The sequence below is a fragment of the Poecilia latipinna genome, unplaced genomic scaffold, assembly GCF_001443285.1.
Source record: "Poecilia latipinna isolate Pla-1442-1.1 unplaced genomic scaffold, P_latipinna-1.0 Scaffold2776, whole genome shotgun sequence".
Taxonomy (NCBI): Eukaryota; Metazoa; Chordata; class Actinopteri; order Cyprinodontiformes; family Poeciliidae; genus Poecilia; species Poecilia latipinna.
The window spans coordinates 49,596-66,548 of record NW_015115392.1 but is presented as its reverse complement, the minus strand read 5'-3'; the positions used below and the strand labels follow the sequence as shown (position 1 = coordinate 66,548).

The 16,953-nt window shown below is 39.4% G+C and overlaps 1 protein-coding gene and 1 long non-coding RNA gene across 3 annotated transcripts in view; one reads left to right on the top strand and one right to left on the bottom strand.

The window, feature by feature from the left end:
• The window catches only part of LOC106939112 (calponin-3), a 13,934-nt gene extending 6,195 nt beyond the window's left edge, over window positions 1–7,739 (top strand). Inside the window, exons 2-6 of one of the 2 annotated variants that reach the window (XM_015021410.1) lie at window positions 1,046–1,112; window positions 1,226–1,363; window positions 1,474–1,590; window positions 1,727–1,873; window positions 7,359–7,739. In XM_015021410.1, the coding sequence (XP_014876896.1) occupies window positions 1,046–1,112; window positions 1,226–1,363; window positions 1,474–1,590; window positions 1,727–1,873; window positions 7,359–7,700 (811 nt within the window). In that variant the 3' untranslated portion in view covers window positions 7,701–7,739. Of the gene's footprint in view, window positions 1–189; window positions 1,113–1,225; window positions 1,364–1,473; window positions 1,591–1,726; window positions 1,874–7,358 lie in introns of those variants that run through there. The other variant, XM_015021408.1, reaches the window with a different exon arrangement.
• LOC106939113 (uncharacterized) lies at window positions 4,426–5,298 on the bottom strand. Its single transcript, XR_001422763.1, has 2 exons — window positions 5,126–5,298; window positions 4,426–4,821 (listed from the first exon to the last, which is right to left on the bottom strand). It is a non-coding gene; the product is annotated as an uncharacterized LOC106939113 (long non-coding RNA).
• Window positions 7,740–16,953: the final 9,214 nt, after the last annotated feature.

Genomic DNA, 16,953 nt, shown 5'->3' with positions numbered 1-16,953 from the left:
CTGGGAATCGAACCCAGAACCTTCTTGCTGCAAGAAGGTTAGAGCTCTACTAACTGCACCACTGTGCAGCCCAATTGTAAGGCCGTTTATCCAATTTTGGGTCTTTTACCTGCCAAATATACCTTGATAATAGTTTGTCCTATTCATTAGAAACAAACTTCCTTCCCTAATACAAGTGGCCTACTGATATCGTCTGGCCATAGTAGAAGTGAAAAGTTGATAATCGATATCTAAAACAGATATGATCGAATATCATGCCGACCAATATCATTGTCACTTGTTTGTCCAACAAAGGAGGTCTGGATCCCACCGTTGCCACCAATGCAATATTAAAAAGTATTAAGAAGCTGCCTGACTATGAGTGGTTTGGAATACCATGGCTGTCTTGGACTGTAGATGGATTATTTGGGATTAGCATGCTGGTATTGGGATCCCAAGGTAATAGTCAGGCACTGGGCTTGGGGCCGAAACAATCTGGTCGAGGACCAGTTTCTTTACTATTTTTAATATTTGACCGTGTTCCTTTGGTTGTACACTATCATTGTCCAACATTTTGCTTTACAAAATCCTTCTAGCTGCAGAGCATCCAAAACCATGGAAATAACTGTCTAAACATGCAGCACTTCAACCAAAGACGTGATGATCCAGTCTAAAAAAAGAAACAAAAAGCTACTCCAGTAGCTCTGTTACTAGAATAGCTCTAATAACAGAGCTACCAGCTCCTCCAACTTGCTGTCACTATTAGTGGTGCCAATCTATAAATGATTATTATTCCTTCTTGAAGTTAACTTTTAACATGTGTGACCCCTGACTGCAGCATATTCAGGTATTCCACCATACAGAGGATCTACAACATACTAGCCCTGCTGCTGGAAGCTGATTGTGAAAAAGATCCAATCAGCTGGGCTTATCTGGAGCTGAATGCTATTGTTATGGACTCTGAAGTGATGGGGATGTGTGTGAATGAGCCTGTTGTCACTCAGTATGTGACTACAGAACCTCAAAAAAATAGATGGTATTTTCAAGTCTGTCTTGTTCCATTTAGATTAATAAATAAGCTGCAACCTGGCACAGTTAAGAAGATCAACCACTCCCAGCTGAACTGGCACAAGGTAAGACTCCTCTCTAATCTCTAGCTGAATGTCTTCTGTTTCTTGCCAAAACATTAAAACAAGTGTTTGTTTTTTTGTTTGGTTGTTTTTTCCCTCTATGTTAATTTCTGCAGCTTGAAAACCTTGGGAATTTCATCAAAGCAATCCTGACCTACGGCCTGAAGCCTACTGATATCTTTGAGGCCAATGACCTGTTTGAAAATGGAAACATGACTCAAGTACAGACCACACTGCTTGCACTGGCCAGCATGGTAAGTTCAGACACATTGCTAATGGATTCTTTGTTCTGAGCAGAATTTTGCTGGTGAATGATTAAACTCATGAGGAATTAGTTCTGGCTCTGTTCTGTTGGGTCTATCAGGCAAAGACAAAAGGCATGGACACAAAGATTGATATTGGGGTGAAATATGCAGACAAACAAGCACGGCAGTTTGATGAAGAGAAGATCAAGGCTGGGCAGTGTGTCATTGGGCTCCAGGTAACAGTTTCAGCCTATACATTTTCAGTCTTTGCTGAGACAGACATCTCTTTTATTTCTAAACTAAATCTCCATGTTCATTCTAGAGAATTAAGTGATGTGAGTTTGAGAGGCCATGTTTCTGTTTTATCCTCAGATGGGAACAAACAAGTGTGCCAGTCAAGCTGGAATGACAGCGTATGGAACCAGAAGACATCTGTATGACCCAAAGACCCACACTGACAAACCGTATGACCAGACCACCATCAGTCTGCAGATGGGCACCAACAAAGGAGCCAGCCAGGTTATACCTTACTGCTGTTTGCGCCTCACTTTTGATAATTCTTTTTAGTTGTTACATGATGTCACAGAGTTGGAGTTCTCATAAAATCCACTGGTTAGTTGCATGTAATCATATAAAAAATGAGAACAGTCTAAAATTTATATCACTGAGAAATTCAAACAATATAGTTAAAAAAAAGAAAACTAAGGCTGCATTCACAAAGCAGCTTGAAGTGACCTAATTCCAATTTGTTGGACGTAATGCGACCTGTATCTGATCTTTTCTTTACAGTCTGAACAACACAGGTCGGATTCTTTTCGAATGTGACCCAGGCCACTTGGGTATCAGATACGTATCCTCTTCAAATGTGACCTAATGTCCAGGTCGCATTCATCCAACCTGAAAATCATTGATACTCGACAAAAGTCACTGTTCTTTGTCCTGATACACGCAAGCAGGAAGAATAACAACCCTGACCGACTATAATGAGGATTAAGTTGTTAATATGCTGGCAGCGGTCGGACAACAATTGCTTCCGCAAACACTGAGCACTTTCTTTTCAAAGGTTCTGTTGGCTCTAGTGGCCTTTATTTGAAAGTAGTTTGACAGGAAAGAGGGTTATGAGAGAGGGGGAAGACATGCGGCAAAATGTTGCCAGGCTGGGAATCAAACCTGCAACCACCAGCATGAGGACTAAAGCCTCAATCCATGGGTTGTGCTTCGCCCCTGCGCCACCACAGCACCCCAACTCCTTCTTTTTATGGCGGTTGGCAGAACCATAGACATGAATACTAGACGCCTCACTGAGCGCTGAGTCCTACGTTAACGTCACCGCCATCTTCTATGTGGCAGCAGAGGATCGGAGCTCCTTAAGTCCAGTGCTGTGTGTTTTAACCGTTTTACGAAACAAACTGGATTCATTGGCATTACCTTCCCCAGGTAAGGATGAAAGATCAGAATTACTTGAGTTTGCAGCCAGAAATTCGCTTCTAAACAACCGAAAAATATTTTCTATGTAGCTTAATTGGCCCGAAATAACCGCTGATTGTTAGCTTAGCAGCTAACGTTTTCACACTGTTTTCTAATGAGAGAGAGGTGATGAAAAACTACTGTTAGAGGAGAAGTTAATTAAAAACCAGAGGATTTTGTGAGGAAAGATCAGTCAGGATCAGAACCTGAGCTGCTGTTCTTCAGTCTGTTTCCAGCTCAGATTCACCATGTTGGTATTTAGCTATAAAGATGCTACGAGTCAGAGCCCAACATGCTGAAAATGTATTTTTCTGAATAGGAAGGAAACATATATGTATTTTCTATTACACTTTTGGATAATTTCTCTTTTCTCCTTAGCTTTAGCCCGTGAACCAGGACGTCTCAGAAGTCATTGAGTTCTCCCATTGTGACCAGCAGACTGAAGCCCTGCCTGGGGCCAGTGTTCCCAGTATAATAAATAAATGTTTTATTCTTTCACTTTTTGTGTATTTTTAAATCTCAATCTGAAGTTTTAGTGTATTAATACAGCTTATGTAATGAAATAAAAATAACTTACTGTTAGAATTATTTTCACTCTTTGCTAGTTGGCATACTGTAATATTTTTTTCTCTGGAAAAAAGTAAGAAAAATATGTAGTTTAATGTTTGACAATGACTGATTTATAGATCAAAAGTCATTTCTCAATAATGTATAAAAAAAATAAATTCAACAAAATTATTATTTTTCTTGTCTTGAAATGTTAAATGTACATTAAATTATGGAATTATGTAAATATGTTCTTTAATAAGTCATTGTTAAAGTGTGTCTGTTCATCAATGTCAATATAAAAATGATCAGAATAATTTCTATCAAATAAAAACATTGTGCTCTTTATTCAGAAATGCCCCCAAACAATTAAATAATCACATCAAAAGTTAGAAACTCTGTCTTTAGTCATTTCTTTGATTACCAAATATATTAGTGTGTGTGAGAAAATGTGTCAATGACAGGTATTAACTTAAAATACTTTGTAGAACGGCACTTTATAAAGTTCGGTCCATTTACTTGTATTAGCTTACTGGCAGAGAAGCCATATTCAATATGGTGGACGCTGTGACGTATCGCAGCAACGGGCCGATCCGCTCCTTGAGGGGTCTATGTATTTATGTCTAGGGGCAGAACACTGAGAACACTGGCGTTATGGCGCCCTCTACTGCGCATGCGGGACACTTTCAGGTCGTTTGCCCGTTCACACTGCAGAACACATACAGGTCACATATGTGCGGCAGTGTGAACGGCCCAGCAAAAAAATCAGATTTGACAAAAAATCGGAATTGGGTCACTTCAGGCCGCAGTGTGAATGCAGTCTAAAACACATGATGATAGTTTGATGCACTGCTTACAGTGAGATCCAGAGAGGTTTTTGAGCCCTTCAGAAAGAGATTCCAGAGGTTTGAAAAGAGTCGCTGTAAAAAAAAAAAAAAAAAAAAAAAAGTTCACAAGTGTGAAACAACAAAGGCAGAAATAAAACTGGATCTTGTAACATTGCAGTAACTAAACATACTCATGCTTTTATTCAGGATTTGCTGAGAATTCATAAATAATTTTTTTTGTCTGTGTCAACCATGTCTGGCTCTAATATAGAGATGCTATGGGGCAACTTGGGGCTGAACCCCTCAAACATCTCACAGCTGAAAGGGAGGTTTGGAATAAACTTTACTCAGAGAATGGTAGGTAGGTAGGACCAGGGTTGTAGACCTACCCTTTAGGGTGATTTTCCACTGGCAAGTTGCTAGAGCGCGACTGGTTGATGTGTGCCTTAATTCTACCCCAGGTAGTGAGCTTTTCCGTTATACGTTCTGTTCCTCTCTCTTCTGGGCAAGACATGAGCATACAGAAACTGTGGTTAACTCTCCACTGATGTTTGCAGCAGCACACAGCAATGGAGAACCTCAAGGTTGTGGTTTTGATGGGCTCAAACCCAGATATTTAACTTTCACCTGTCATTCACGAGAGGACCCAAATTTGGGTCCTCTCGTGACAGAGGTGTCAAACTCCAGTCCTCAAGGGCCTCTGTCCTGCAACTTTTAGATGTGCCTCTGCTGCACCACACCTGAAAAGAATAATTAGGTCATTAGCAAGGCTCAGGAGAACCGATCTACATAGGGAGGAGGTAATTAAGCCATTTCATTCCACTGTTTTTTACCTGTGGCACATCTAAACAACTGCAGGACAGCGACCCTTGAGGACTGGAGTTTGACACCCCTGTCATTGTGAATGACAACCTGTGAACAACAGGGTAACGTATAGAAATTCAATACTGGCCCAAACATAATGCTAAAGACTCAAATCAACTGATTATTTCCCTATCCATATAAATATGGATAGTCAATATGGGGACCAGAGGGTGTGCTCCAATTACAGGGGGGTCACACTCTTAAGCCTCCCTGGTAAGGTCTACTCAGGGGTCCTGGAGAGGAGGGTCCATCGGATAGTCGAACCTCGGATTCAGGAAGAGCAGTGTGGTTTTAGTCCTGGTTGTGAAACACTGGACCAGCTCTACACCAGGTAGAGTGCCTTCTCCGGGTCGGGGGGGAGGATGTCCTGCCCCAAGTGGAGGAGTTTAAGTATCTTGGGATCTTGTTCACAAATGAGGGAAGAAGGGAGCGGGAGATCGACAGGCGGATTGGTCCAGCATCTGTCGTGAAGCGGGTGCTGTACCGGTCCATCGTGGTGAAGAGAGAGCTGAGTCAAACAGCGAAGCTCTCGATTTACCGGTCAGTCTACGTTCCCACCCTCATCTATGGTCATGAACTTTGGGTCATGACCGAAGAAACGAGATCACGGATACAAGCGGCCGAAATGTTTTTCCTCCGCAGGGTGTCTGGACTCTCCCTTAGAGATAGGGTGAGAAGCTTGGTCATCTGGGAGGGACTCAGAGTAGAGTCGCTGCTCCTCCACGTCGAGAGGAGCCAGTTGAGGTGGCTCGGGCAGGAGGCCCTGGGGAAGACCCAGGACACACTGGAGGGCGATTGTTTTTTGGCTGGGAAGAGGGAAGTCTGGGCCTCCCTTCTTAAGCTGCTGCCCCCGCGACCCGACCCCGGATGAAGCGGAAGAAAATGGATGGATGGATGGACATATAAATATGATTACATTCTGGCACTTTATTTTTTGAAATGTGCAACCTTTTGAAGTTAGGTAATGCACTAAAAAGATGTAGACAGATAGCCATGCCTGAACTTCATTTATTCATTTTTTAACTCAAAAGGAAAAACAAAATTCACATCACAAGCTAATATTATGTAGTTCCAGTGTTTCACACACTCGATGCAAAACTGCAGCTTTGTCAGAAAGTTGACCATAGCTTCACAGTTTCTCTCTTCTTTATTGCTGTCCATAATTCAAAGCAACGAGCTGCTAGCAGTGATGCTAAATCGTGGTCATTCCGCTCCAAAACTTAGCACGTGTTTTCCTGGAGCTGACCATTATTTAAACTCATAATTAAACTCAGCTCTCTGATAGCACAGAGCATGTCCATGGTCCACAACTAAACTATAATGTTTTTTGGAGTTGTCAGTCACTTGTATTTCCTTTGAAATCCCGTAAAGCACTTTGTATTGCCTTGTTGCTGAAAATGTGCTATATAAATAAAATTAAATTTACCTTTAAATCATGAGCCAATCAATGAATGATGTCAGCTGTCAATCAAAACATTTTGGTGTGGTACCCTGCTCGGTCCTACTAGGACTACCCCTAAAGTAAATATGAAAATCTGAGAACAGCCAGGCAGAATTGTACCGGATCTGTTAATGGAAGATGAATCTGGCCAACAGGTTAGAGACAGTCTAGTGGAAAAGGGCCCTTAGACAGATGTGACTCAGTGGGTAGAGACTCACTGAGTCACATCTTCTAGTAGCCTAGTAGTCTTCCACGGAGCCCGTGAATCAGGGTTCTGGATCAGGGTTACTAGTAAAGGCTTCTTCTGAGAAGCCAATGAATGAATGAATTTTTCTGAGAAGCTTTTACTTTTCATAATTGACATGAAAAGAAAAAACTAATTACTGGAAAGAAATAATTCAACTTTAATGGGCTGATGTACCTGCAGTGCAGTGCTGGTCAGTGGTTTTACACACACTTGTCACTGGCATAAATGCCATCGTCATTTTTTTTCTGCATTTGAACTGATATTCTTAATGAGGATGACCTGATTAAGGACAAGTATCTAAGCACTCTCAGTCTCAAAGCACTCAGTGTAGAGCAGGGTTGGGCAATCCTGGTCCTGGAGGGTCGGTGTCCTGCAGCTCTTAGATGTCTCCCTGGTCCAACACACTTGAATCCAACAGCTGAATCACCTCTTAAGTGCAGTCAGGTTCTCCAGAGTCCTGCTAACGACTCATTATTTGACTCTGGTGCGTTGAAGTAGAGACACATCTAAAAGTTGAAGGAGACCGGCCCTCCAGGCCTGGAGTTGCCCACCCCTGGTGTAGGACATAAACAGAAAATTACACTAATCATGCTGTAATGTGATGTCTGACAGGCAGGCATGTCGGCTCCTGGTACCCGTAGAGACATCTTTGATCAGAAGGTGGCGCTGCAGCCACTTGACAACTCCACCATCTCCCTCCAGATGGGTACCAACAAGGTGGCATCTCAGAGGGGCATGAGCGTGTACGGTCTGGGCCGGCAAGTTTATGACCCCAAGTACTGCGCCCCTCCAACAGAACCAGTTATTCACAAGAATGGTAGCCAGGGCACCGGTACAAATGGTTCAGAAATCAGTGACAGTGATTATCAGGTTGAATTTCAGGAAGAGGAGTACCACGCAGGTTACCATGATGACTACAACTCTCACTATAATGATCCCAATATTGACTATTAGTACAGAGATTTAGGTGTAAAGCAGTATTATTTTATCCCACATAACAAAGCAGACTTTTCACTATGCTCACAGTGTTTTTTGAACTCTTGAAGCAAAGAAGAAATGTTTTCCTTCCTGAACTAGACCCTGAGCAGCAGAAGTAACAGGTTTTAGTACTATTAAATAATGACAAATAGACATAGTTATGTGAAAAGTTATTTTTTCCAGGTTTTTATTTTTTTGGCTCTAGTGACTTTATTTGATAGTTAATTGACAGGAAAGTGGGTAATGACAGAAGGGGGAAGACATGCAGCAAAGGTCGCCAAGGCCGGGAATCGAACCTGCGACAGCTGTGTCGAGGACTAAGGCCTCCATGTGTGGGTTGAGCTTAACCGCTGCACCACCAAACTGTTCTTACTTTTTGAAGGATGTTTTATTGTTGTAACTCTGATGTATGGACCATTTATATGAAGTGAATTTGTTAATGTCCTGTATTTATTTTCAGGATGAAAGCTGATCCATATAGAACCTGTTGTTAAATTTTTTTGTGCCATTAGTTCATCTCTGCAGCTGCTGAAGTTACATTCCAACTATGGTTATTCAAAACAACATGATTGTTATTCTTCAGTAATAAGCACCTGAATGCTAATAATTATGGGAAGGTTAATATTTTACATCTTGACATTGTTTTGCATTATATGATGTTTTTATCTTTTTCTTATAGGACCAAAATGTGTTTATTATAGTGACTCTTTATAATTAATGTTTCATGGTCAAGAATTAAAATATCTTTCAATAAAATTTTCAATTGTTTTAATCAGTATTCCTCTGTGTGTTGTGTTTACACACCATGGTTTTTTTAGACACCTTGGTAACACTTTATTTGAAGGAATGTGCATAAGACTGACATGACACTGTCATAAACATGAAGGAGTCTTTATGAATGTTTATGACAGTTGTCATGAAGTGTCATTCGGTAAATAATGACACTTTTAATGCAAAGTTGGCGTTTTTAATGGTCTTTTAATGCAACTTTTAGAGCAGTTTCCATTGTTTTTGTTTCTCCAAATTCTGATTGGGAACAGGCTTCACTGCGTCACACTAGTTTGAAATGCCCCTGGTTGGAGGGAAATTGTGATGGTTCAGTTGTATACAGACTTTACAACCCGTTTGCCTATTTGTGAACACTTACCTTATGACAAGTAGAGCAAACAAGCTTGTATCTGTTGTAAGTCAGGCATCCGGAGATTCCCAACAGTTGGAGACAAAGAATGTTCAGCCAATGACCTTCATGAGAATATAATGGAATTAGTATTAAGGCATTTCTAATCCGGCCTCTCCTTCCCCTGAAAGAATTATTACTCTATGTAGGTTAGAGGAAACCAGGGTGCAAGAGTAACACACAAAGAAAATATAGTCACTGACAAAAACAGATACATTAAGCCAGTACTTCTCAAATAGTGCAGCGCGCCACCCCACTGGAGTCTCTAGGTTGGGATACATGTGCTGAGGAGAATTTATCCAAACCAGCATCCATTATTTAATTGATCGCCTAATCTCCTGGAGAGCTGTAATATCAACTTCTTCGTTCTGCAAAAATATCTAAAATTTTCTTCCTCTTGATTACATGCCCTAAACCCTGGACATTCCAGGAAACAAGGTTAAGTGACTGAGGTGTACTGGCTTAGGCATAAGCCACCCCTCAATAGCTGCATGCAGAGGGAAAACAGTATTGCCACATTTAATCGGGGATAGCTAGTGTTCCTACATAACCTTATAACCTTATTTATAAAATTAAAATTTTTATAATTTTATAACCTTAAACCACTGACAAAAGCCAATTAGCGAGTTGCTAGCATGGAAAAAAATAGCGGTTCTGGTTGTGACGTAAGTTGTATCATAATTCACACAAAGCCTCATAAGGGTTATTAATAAGTTGGATACGCAGAGTCTCATTTTCGTAGCCCAGAATTCAGAAACACTGTTTTTAGTTTACCAAAGCTTCGATCTGCTGCATCATCACATTGAAGTTTAGATTGATTGGTTGTTCTCAGAAACTGTCTTAATGAGTCAACCAGTGTTGTCAACCAGCTTGGTATAAACTTACTGAACCAGGAGGTTAAGTGGTGTGGTCTGTTTTTTGGTGCAGGTGAGATTAACACTTTCTAAGAATAGAATGCTGGTATTCCCAAAGAAGCACTTTTCTCAGTTGATCTGATCTTACACTCTTTTCCAGAGTGGGATCGCAAGGGGTGCTTATCTCCAGCTGTAGCCTCATCCTCCATCTGTCCAAATCCATAGGGAGTAGGTAATGTCCGCAAGGCAGCAACATACTGGAGGGCTGTTTCGTCAGGTTGTTGAGCTCGCTGTCTGAAGGTGAGTCTGCAGGCTACAACGCTAACTTTCAGATAAATGTTTCACTAGGGCCACCATAGTTTTATCATAAGATATACCTTGGTCCGGCACTGTGTAGAAAAGGCGCTAATCCAGACAGTGAAGTAAAACGGTGCTTCGACATGCATCTGGCCATGCGTCTTACTAGCATTTATTACTAATACATAGTTGTCGAAAAACATATGCCACATCTTGAAAGGCATTGGCGGCTCTTCCACATGGGGAAGGAAAGGTGGTGAACTCAGCACCGAAGTGCTCATCCTTGTCTCCAAATTGGAGTTGATTAGTGGAATCAAGGAGGAAAAAGAAGTAACTGTTGGACGAGCTTTATTGAACTGCAGCCATTGTTTTCAGTTCACCAACACAGCTTATAGAGGGAGCCTGTGAACATAAAATACCATACATTTTTATTGTGCAAGTATTAAAAAGAAAGAAAACACAACAAAATGCACATCATTCATTCCTCAAATACAACTATGGTGGGTTTTTAGTCGAGATTTAAAGGAAGTCAGTGTTTCAGCTGTTTTGCAGTTTTCTGGAAGATTGTTCCAGATTTGTGGTGCATAGAAACTGAATGCTGCTTCTCCATGTCTGGTTCTGGGGCTGCAGAGCAGAACCAGAACCAGAGGGGTCTGGAAGGTTGATACAACAACAAATCTTTAAAGTAAATGGTCTGAACTTACATAGCACTTTTCCAATCATTTTTGACCACTCAAAGCACTTTACACTAGCGTCACATTCACCCATTTATACACCAATACACAGATCGGGAGGCAATTTGGGGTTAAGTGCCTTGCCTAAGGACACATCGACACGTGGCAGGAGGAAGCTGGAATCAAACCTACAACCTTCCGACCAGGGTAGACGACTACTCTACCACACAGCCACAGTCGCCCACAATGTATTGTGGTGCTAAGCCGTTCAGTGATTTATAAGCTAACAACAGTATTTTAAAGTCTATTCTCTGAGCTACAGGGAGCCGGTGTAGAGACTTTAAAACTGACATCCAATTGGACAAAGATGAGAAGTAATGATATCTTTATCTCACTCAGAGTGCCATCGATAATGTCCAGATGGGTACCAACAGGGTCCCATTCCATTAACCCAGGAACCCACTGACTTAATCTCGGCCAAAATAGGGACTTGGTTAGTTCATTGGAGCATTAACTCCAATAAACTACAGTTAGCTCAGCCTCACTAGAAGCACCAGTACTGTGCTGGGTGGGTCTTTTCTTGCCAGCTGATGAAAAATAAGGGAATTTCTTACCACACTGTGACTTCAGCATCTCCATTAGACAGTTTAGCAAAATGTAGGTTTTAAACATACAAACTCATTAAATTAATAGAAACCTGCGGTAGATCAAAATATTATACACAGGCCGGTATGGTAGAGTATCTTAGTGCTTGAAAGTAAAGTATTTTTATTAAGTTAATAATTTATTGCTCAGCTTTCCTCACCAATTGATTCAATGGCTCCTTTTAAATGTCAAAATGGTATAGTAGATCTCTGAAAAGAAACAATTGGATTATTCTATTATATGGTTTTTCTTATATGTTTTTAAGAGTATTAGAAATCAATCCATTATCTTCAGCTTACCCTGGATCTAGTCACAGAAGGAGCAGCCTAAACAGAGAATCCCAGACTTCCCTTTCCAAAGGGATTTTGTCCAGTTCCTGCTTTCTTATCTGATATAATTGAAACAGCTAAGGAAATCAGACAAGACAATATTTTAAAAACAGTATTATGTTTGTAAGTGTGGCAAGCTCTCACTAGTTTAGCCCCTTTAAAGCTCTTTCGTACACGACATGTTTCTTCTAAAAAAAAAAAAAGAGGTCTTGAATCCGACAGTCATATTTAAGCCTTTACTGAACTTAAAAGGAAATTAAATGTCATGATCCGTAGTTTTCTGTGTTTATGCTTATCCTGTTTCCTGTGAGTCTCTGTCTCTGCGTCTTCCCTTTGATTGTTCCCAGCTGTGTCTCGCTCCCTTGATTACCCCCTGTGTATTTAAACCCACCTGTTGTCTTTGTCTCTTGTCGGTCAGTTGTGTGTCGGCTCTCCAGTTGAACTGTTAAGTCCTGGTCTGCTTAGCTCTCCTTTCAGTCTTCAATATGTCAGTAGCTACCGGTATTTAGCTGTGTGCCATGTTCTCTGCCGTGCCGCCTGTACTGGACTGAGTGAGCGTCATCATTAAATTCACCATTCCTTCACAACCTGGGTCTCTGGGTCACTCCTCACCACCACCTCAACCCCATTTTATGATATTAAAAATAACAAACAGATTCAAAACAAATAGAAAGTGACGGTCAAAAGACTGTATTGCTCTCAAGGTGTCAGATTTCTACAATGAGCAAGTACTTTCATCTTTTCATGAACTAATAAGTCAATAACCAATCAAAAGGCACCACATAATAAGCTTAAACTCAATACATATGCTTATCTTTTTCAAATAGAGTAACAAATGAAACTCATGTAAACACAAAATAACATTTTGCATAAAAAAATACATATGGCTCCTACAATGTTACTTAAGATTAACACAAAGTGTTGGAGTGGTCATCACAAACCCTGATGTGAAACCCTGACTCAGTTCCAGCAGCTATGATTAACGTAGTATATTCTCAAGAATTCACCATTCTGTCAAGACAAACAGCCCTAACCTCGGCTCAGACAATTTTAATGTTGAATATTGTGAAAAAATTAGAGAAGTGGAAGTAGTTCTGATTAAGGGAGAGGCCTCTGCTATGGAAATGACAAATTTTACTCTGCACTGCCCTTTTGGGAGATGACAGTTTATGTGCCTCTTTGAAAACTAAACTGTTTCAAAATTGTAAACTTTTAAATTCACAGTTTAATACCTTGTTTATATTCAAACCACCACAGATTAATCTAAGAATGTTTTATGTTTGACAGTGCTGGGAGGTTAAGTTTATACTTCAGTAAAAGGAGGCGATATCTAGAAAAGTTTCAAAAATCTAAATCTATCATCATAATTTTAATGCACTTATATCACTTTAACTAATGTTTCAATGCAACCAAACCAATGCGTGGTAAGTCTAGTTTCTAAATGTGTAACTCATGGTGTTTGAAAAAAAAACAAAAAAAAAACAGCCTCAATATTTACTCACTACTGGCAACAAAATACATGCAACACATAGCAAGATGGAGACCACATGAATGGTTAATCTGGAGCGATGGGGTCAAATGTGCTTAAAGAATAAAGTATTCTAAGTTACAGCCTACTTTTAGAACCTATGGTATACCACAAGGTGGAGCTCTACTACAAATTATTGGTCCTCCTTACTCCTATGCTTACCCTGAACTCATCACTTATTTCGTGTCTTATCACGGCTTTAATAATAATCAATTTTATATGAAATGCCCTTTATTTATCAAATTGAAATCTCAAAGGGGACATTCACACACTACAGCTGTTATATACCAGTGGACTGGAACAGTCTGACCAACACCAGCAGACAAGGTTTCGTTTGTGTTCTCTTTTTGAGACAGAAAAGAAGGGAGGGGCGAACCGGATCCACTGACTGCAGGGCGAACTCCCACCATGTCTCGACCGTCACCGTTACGCTCAGTAGTGCTACGAGGAAAAGACAAGAAGTTCAGACTAGAAGAGCTCCTTGAATAGACTTAATTGTGTGAAATATTTTAATCACATTCTTTTATAACATAACATATTGTACATATGAACATCAGTTGGACAGTAAAAGATACATGCAATACTTGATATATATTAAAAAAGCCCAAGTGAAACATGTACCAGTGGACCGACTGGATAAACGACCAGTGTCCAGACGACTAAGGTTGAAACCAGATATTTACACATCAAATAAAAAGACAGAAAATTTTTCCTACTGTCTCAAGTTAAATCTTCTTTAGGTTAGTTAGAATTACCTCAATTATTAAGATTCTGGCANTAAAAGCCAGAAAACTTAGCAAGAACATATTTTATATATATATATATATATATATATATATATATATATATATATATATATAATATTTGCTTCATTTGTTATAAATTGTGCAATAAAATGACAATATGTCCCTGGAAAACATAATAATAATAATGCATTTTATTTGACAGCACCTTTCGAAACACCCAAGGACACTTTACAACATTGAAACATTAAACAACATTAAGAAAACACAAAATATAACACATTAAGCAATAAAAAATTTTTTTTAACAAAAACACAAAGCCACAAAATAGCTAAAAACGTNTAGTNTGAAGACTAAATAGAACAAATGAGTTTTGAGTTGTGATTTGAACAAAACACATAATTCCTGTCAATTTCTAGTTACAGTAGTCAATTTTATGCTGAGCTATAAAAAACCGATGCTTTTCTGAACTCTTTAACAATTCAAAAAGTTTCTGAGGATGAGATATGCAATAGTTCTACTCTCAAGGTGATTAAGGAGGGAACCAATCTACTTAAAACTAACAAATCATCTGATGGCCTGCTTTCAGAATTTTGCAAATTCTTCACAGAAGAACTAGAAGAACTAGAAGAACTACCCCCCTTTCTATTCTTGGTCTTTTAAAGTGTATAGAAAAAGAACAGCTTCCTACCACTATGACTCAAGGCTTAACTTTATTTCCCAAACTTAGCAAAGACACTTTCCTAATCGATAATTGGTGTCCAATATCCCTACTTAATACCAACTACAAAAAATATTTGCCTCAACCTTTGCAAGAAGATTTAAAAGGGTAGTAGACTCTTTTATTGAAGGTACACAATCTGGATTCATGTCCAACAGACACATAAATAATCTTAAACTCGTTATGGATATTTTTGGATTACTCTGACGTTTAAGTTGATAAAAACTACATCTTAGATTTCTACTGTAGCTTCCTATAAAAGAAGAAGTTTATTATCTGGGTGTTGTAGTAACCAGACCAAAACAGAAGGTGCAGCTCTAATTGAATTCAATCATAAAATAAAATAAATCAGTGGCTCCTTTGAGATTAAAGAAAGGTAGAATTTTGTTCACTAATGCAGAAAGTATCTAGGCTGAAATATGCAGCAGCTCTGTCTCTTAATGTGGACACTGTAAAAACAATTGCAGTGTCTGCATTTGTAACAAAAGTTAAAATACTTTTAAACTTTGTATGGAAGAACAGAACGCACTGAAGAAATAAGTTATGATTTATATTTTGTTCATAAAAATCAAAAAATCCCTGTCATTTAGAACAAATGCAGAATGATGCCTGGCCAGTGGGAGTTCCAGGTTGGACCATGTGAGGGTGACATGGGCGATCATCTGTGGGTGGCGCGCTTTATCTGGCACCGTGTCTGCAAAGACATTGGTGTTGTGGCATCGTTTGACCCCAAGCCCATCCCAGGAAACTGGAACGGCGCAGGCTGCCATACAAACTTCAGCAGTTACTGAGTTCAGTGGTTTTATGTAACAGGAGGAAGAGGAATAACTCACTTTCCACAGTTAATATAAAATATCCTGTTTTATTTCTTTCTGTTGGGAAGTTCAGGAAAGTGACATAAAGTTTGTAGACACATAAAATAAAGAAAATGATTTTAAAAAATGAGATACTGAACAACATAAGATAAAGTGTCCAGTTAAGAAAAACAGCTGATTGTAAGAAAGGCTCAGCAACACAGAGCAGGATCAAACAAACACGTCTTGAATTTTGCCTTGCTAGAAGAGAACGGAGCATTCCTCTCCTCTTAGCATGCAAAGTCCGTCTCACACAGCACAGTTCATTCACAAAATGTTTAATGATACTTGTGACTCAGCAAAAAGTCAAGATCAGCTTTTTCCAAGACCATAACAATCTGAGTCCATCACTGTGGATCACAGGACATATGAGAGAGGAAGTGAGTCATACATGTTATCAATATCATGTAAGATTTAGTTGGACTCTTTTCTCCATCTTCCTCAGAGTTTGGAAAAAAGCAATAATAAAAGCTGCTTGCTACTGCCAGCGGGGACGGCCGGCGCTTTGGTTTTTCTGTTGCCTGGTTTCGCCCGTCGTGTTTCGAAGGAATGCAGCTGTCGTCAGCTGGACTCACTGACTCTCTGTGGGACTCCTTTTAATTTTCATCCAAATAAATCAATGATTCCTCTGAGAATAACACCAGCTGAACTGACATGTTTCATAATTATCATTCTTATTAATAGATCTTTATCCTTTCACTTGAAATAACAGCATCTCTAACAAGATACTATTTATTAAATTAATACCTTCATATATATTATCCCTCAGTTGGGATAAACTTCTACAGTAGTTATATAAGTAACTCTAGTTGCTTATATCAATTTTTTTGTTTTGTTTTTATTTGAATTGTCAAATTCAAATAAAAATTCTAAAATACTTTAATGGTCCAAAAGGGAAATTACCGTAAATGTTGTAGCTCATATTAGTTCAAATTCTTCAGAGATGGTGTAGATAGCGTGTCACAGTGAATTTGAAGAAGCCTCTGACAGACGGTGTTTTCCCAAGACAGTCTGGTAAAGAGGATGGTCAAGGTTGTCCATAATTTTCTTGGTTTATGTTAAGTCAAGTCTGCTGCACCCACTGACCGATTGACTCTGCAGCAAAGAGGAAAAGAACTGGCAGCATTAACTCTGTGAAGACGGAAGGTCAAATATTCTGCAAAATACAATTAAAAGCCTTCAGGTGAATCAAAATGCTGCAGCAAGAGATCAGATGAAAAATAAAAAGACAAATATTTCTCTTACTGTAGCTTCTTCATTGATTTTTTTGGATTCTCCATCTCACAAATAAAGCCCTCAATAATCAAACTCCATCATACCTCAGATTTGAAACTTCCACATGTTCCTAACGGAGCGTTTTGCTCCCAGACTGCAGGTTTACTGCTGGTTCCTACAATTTCTAAAAGT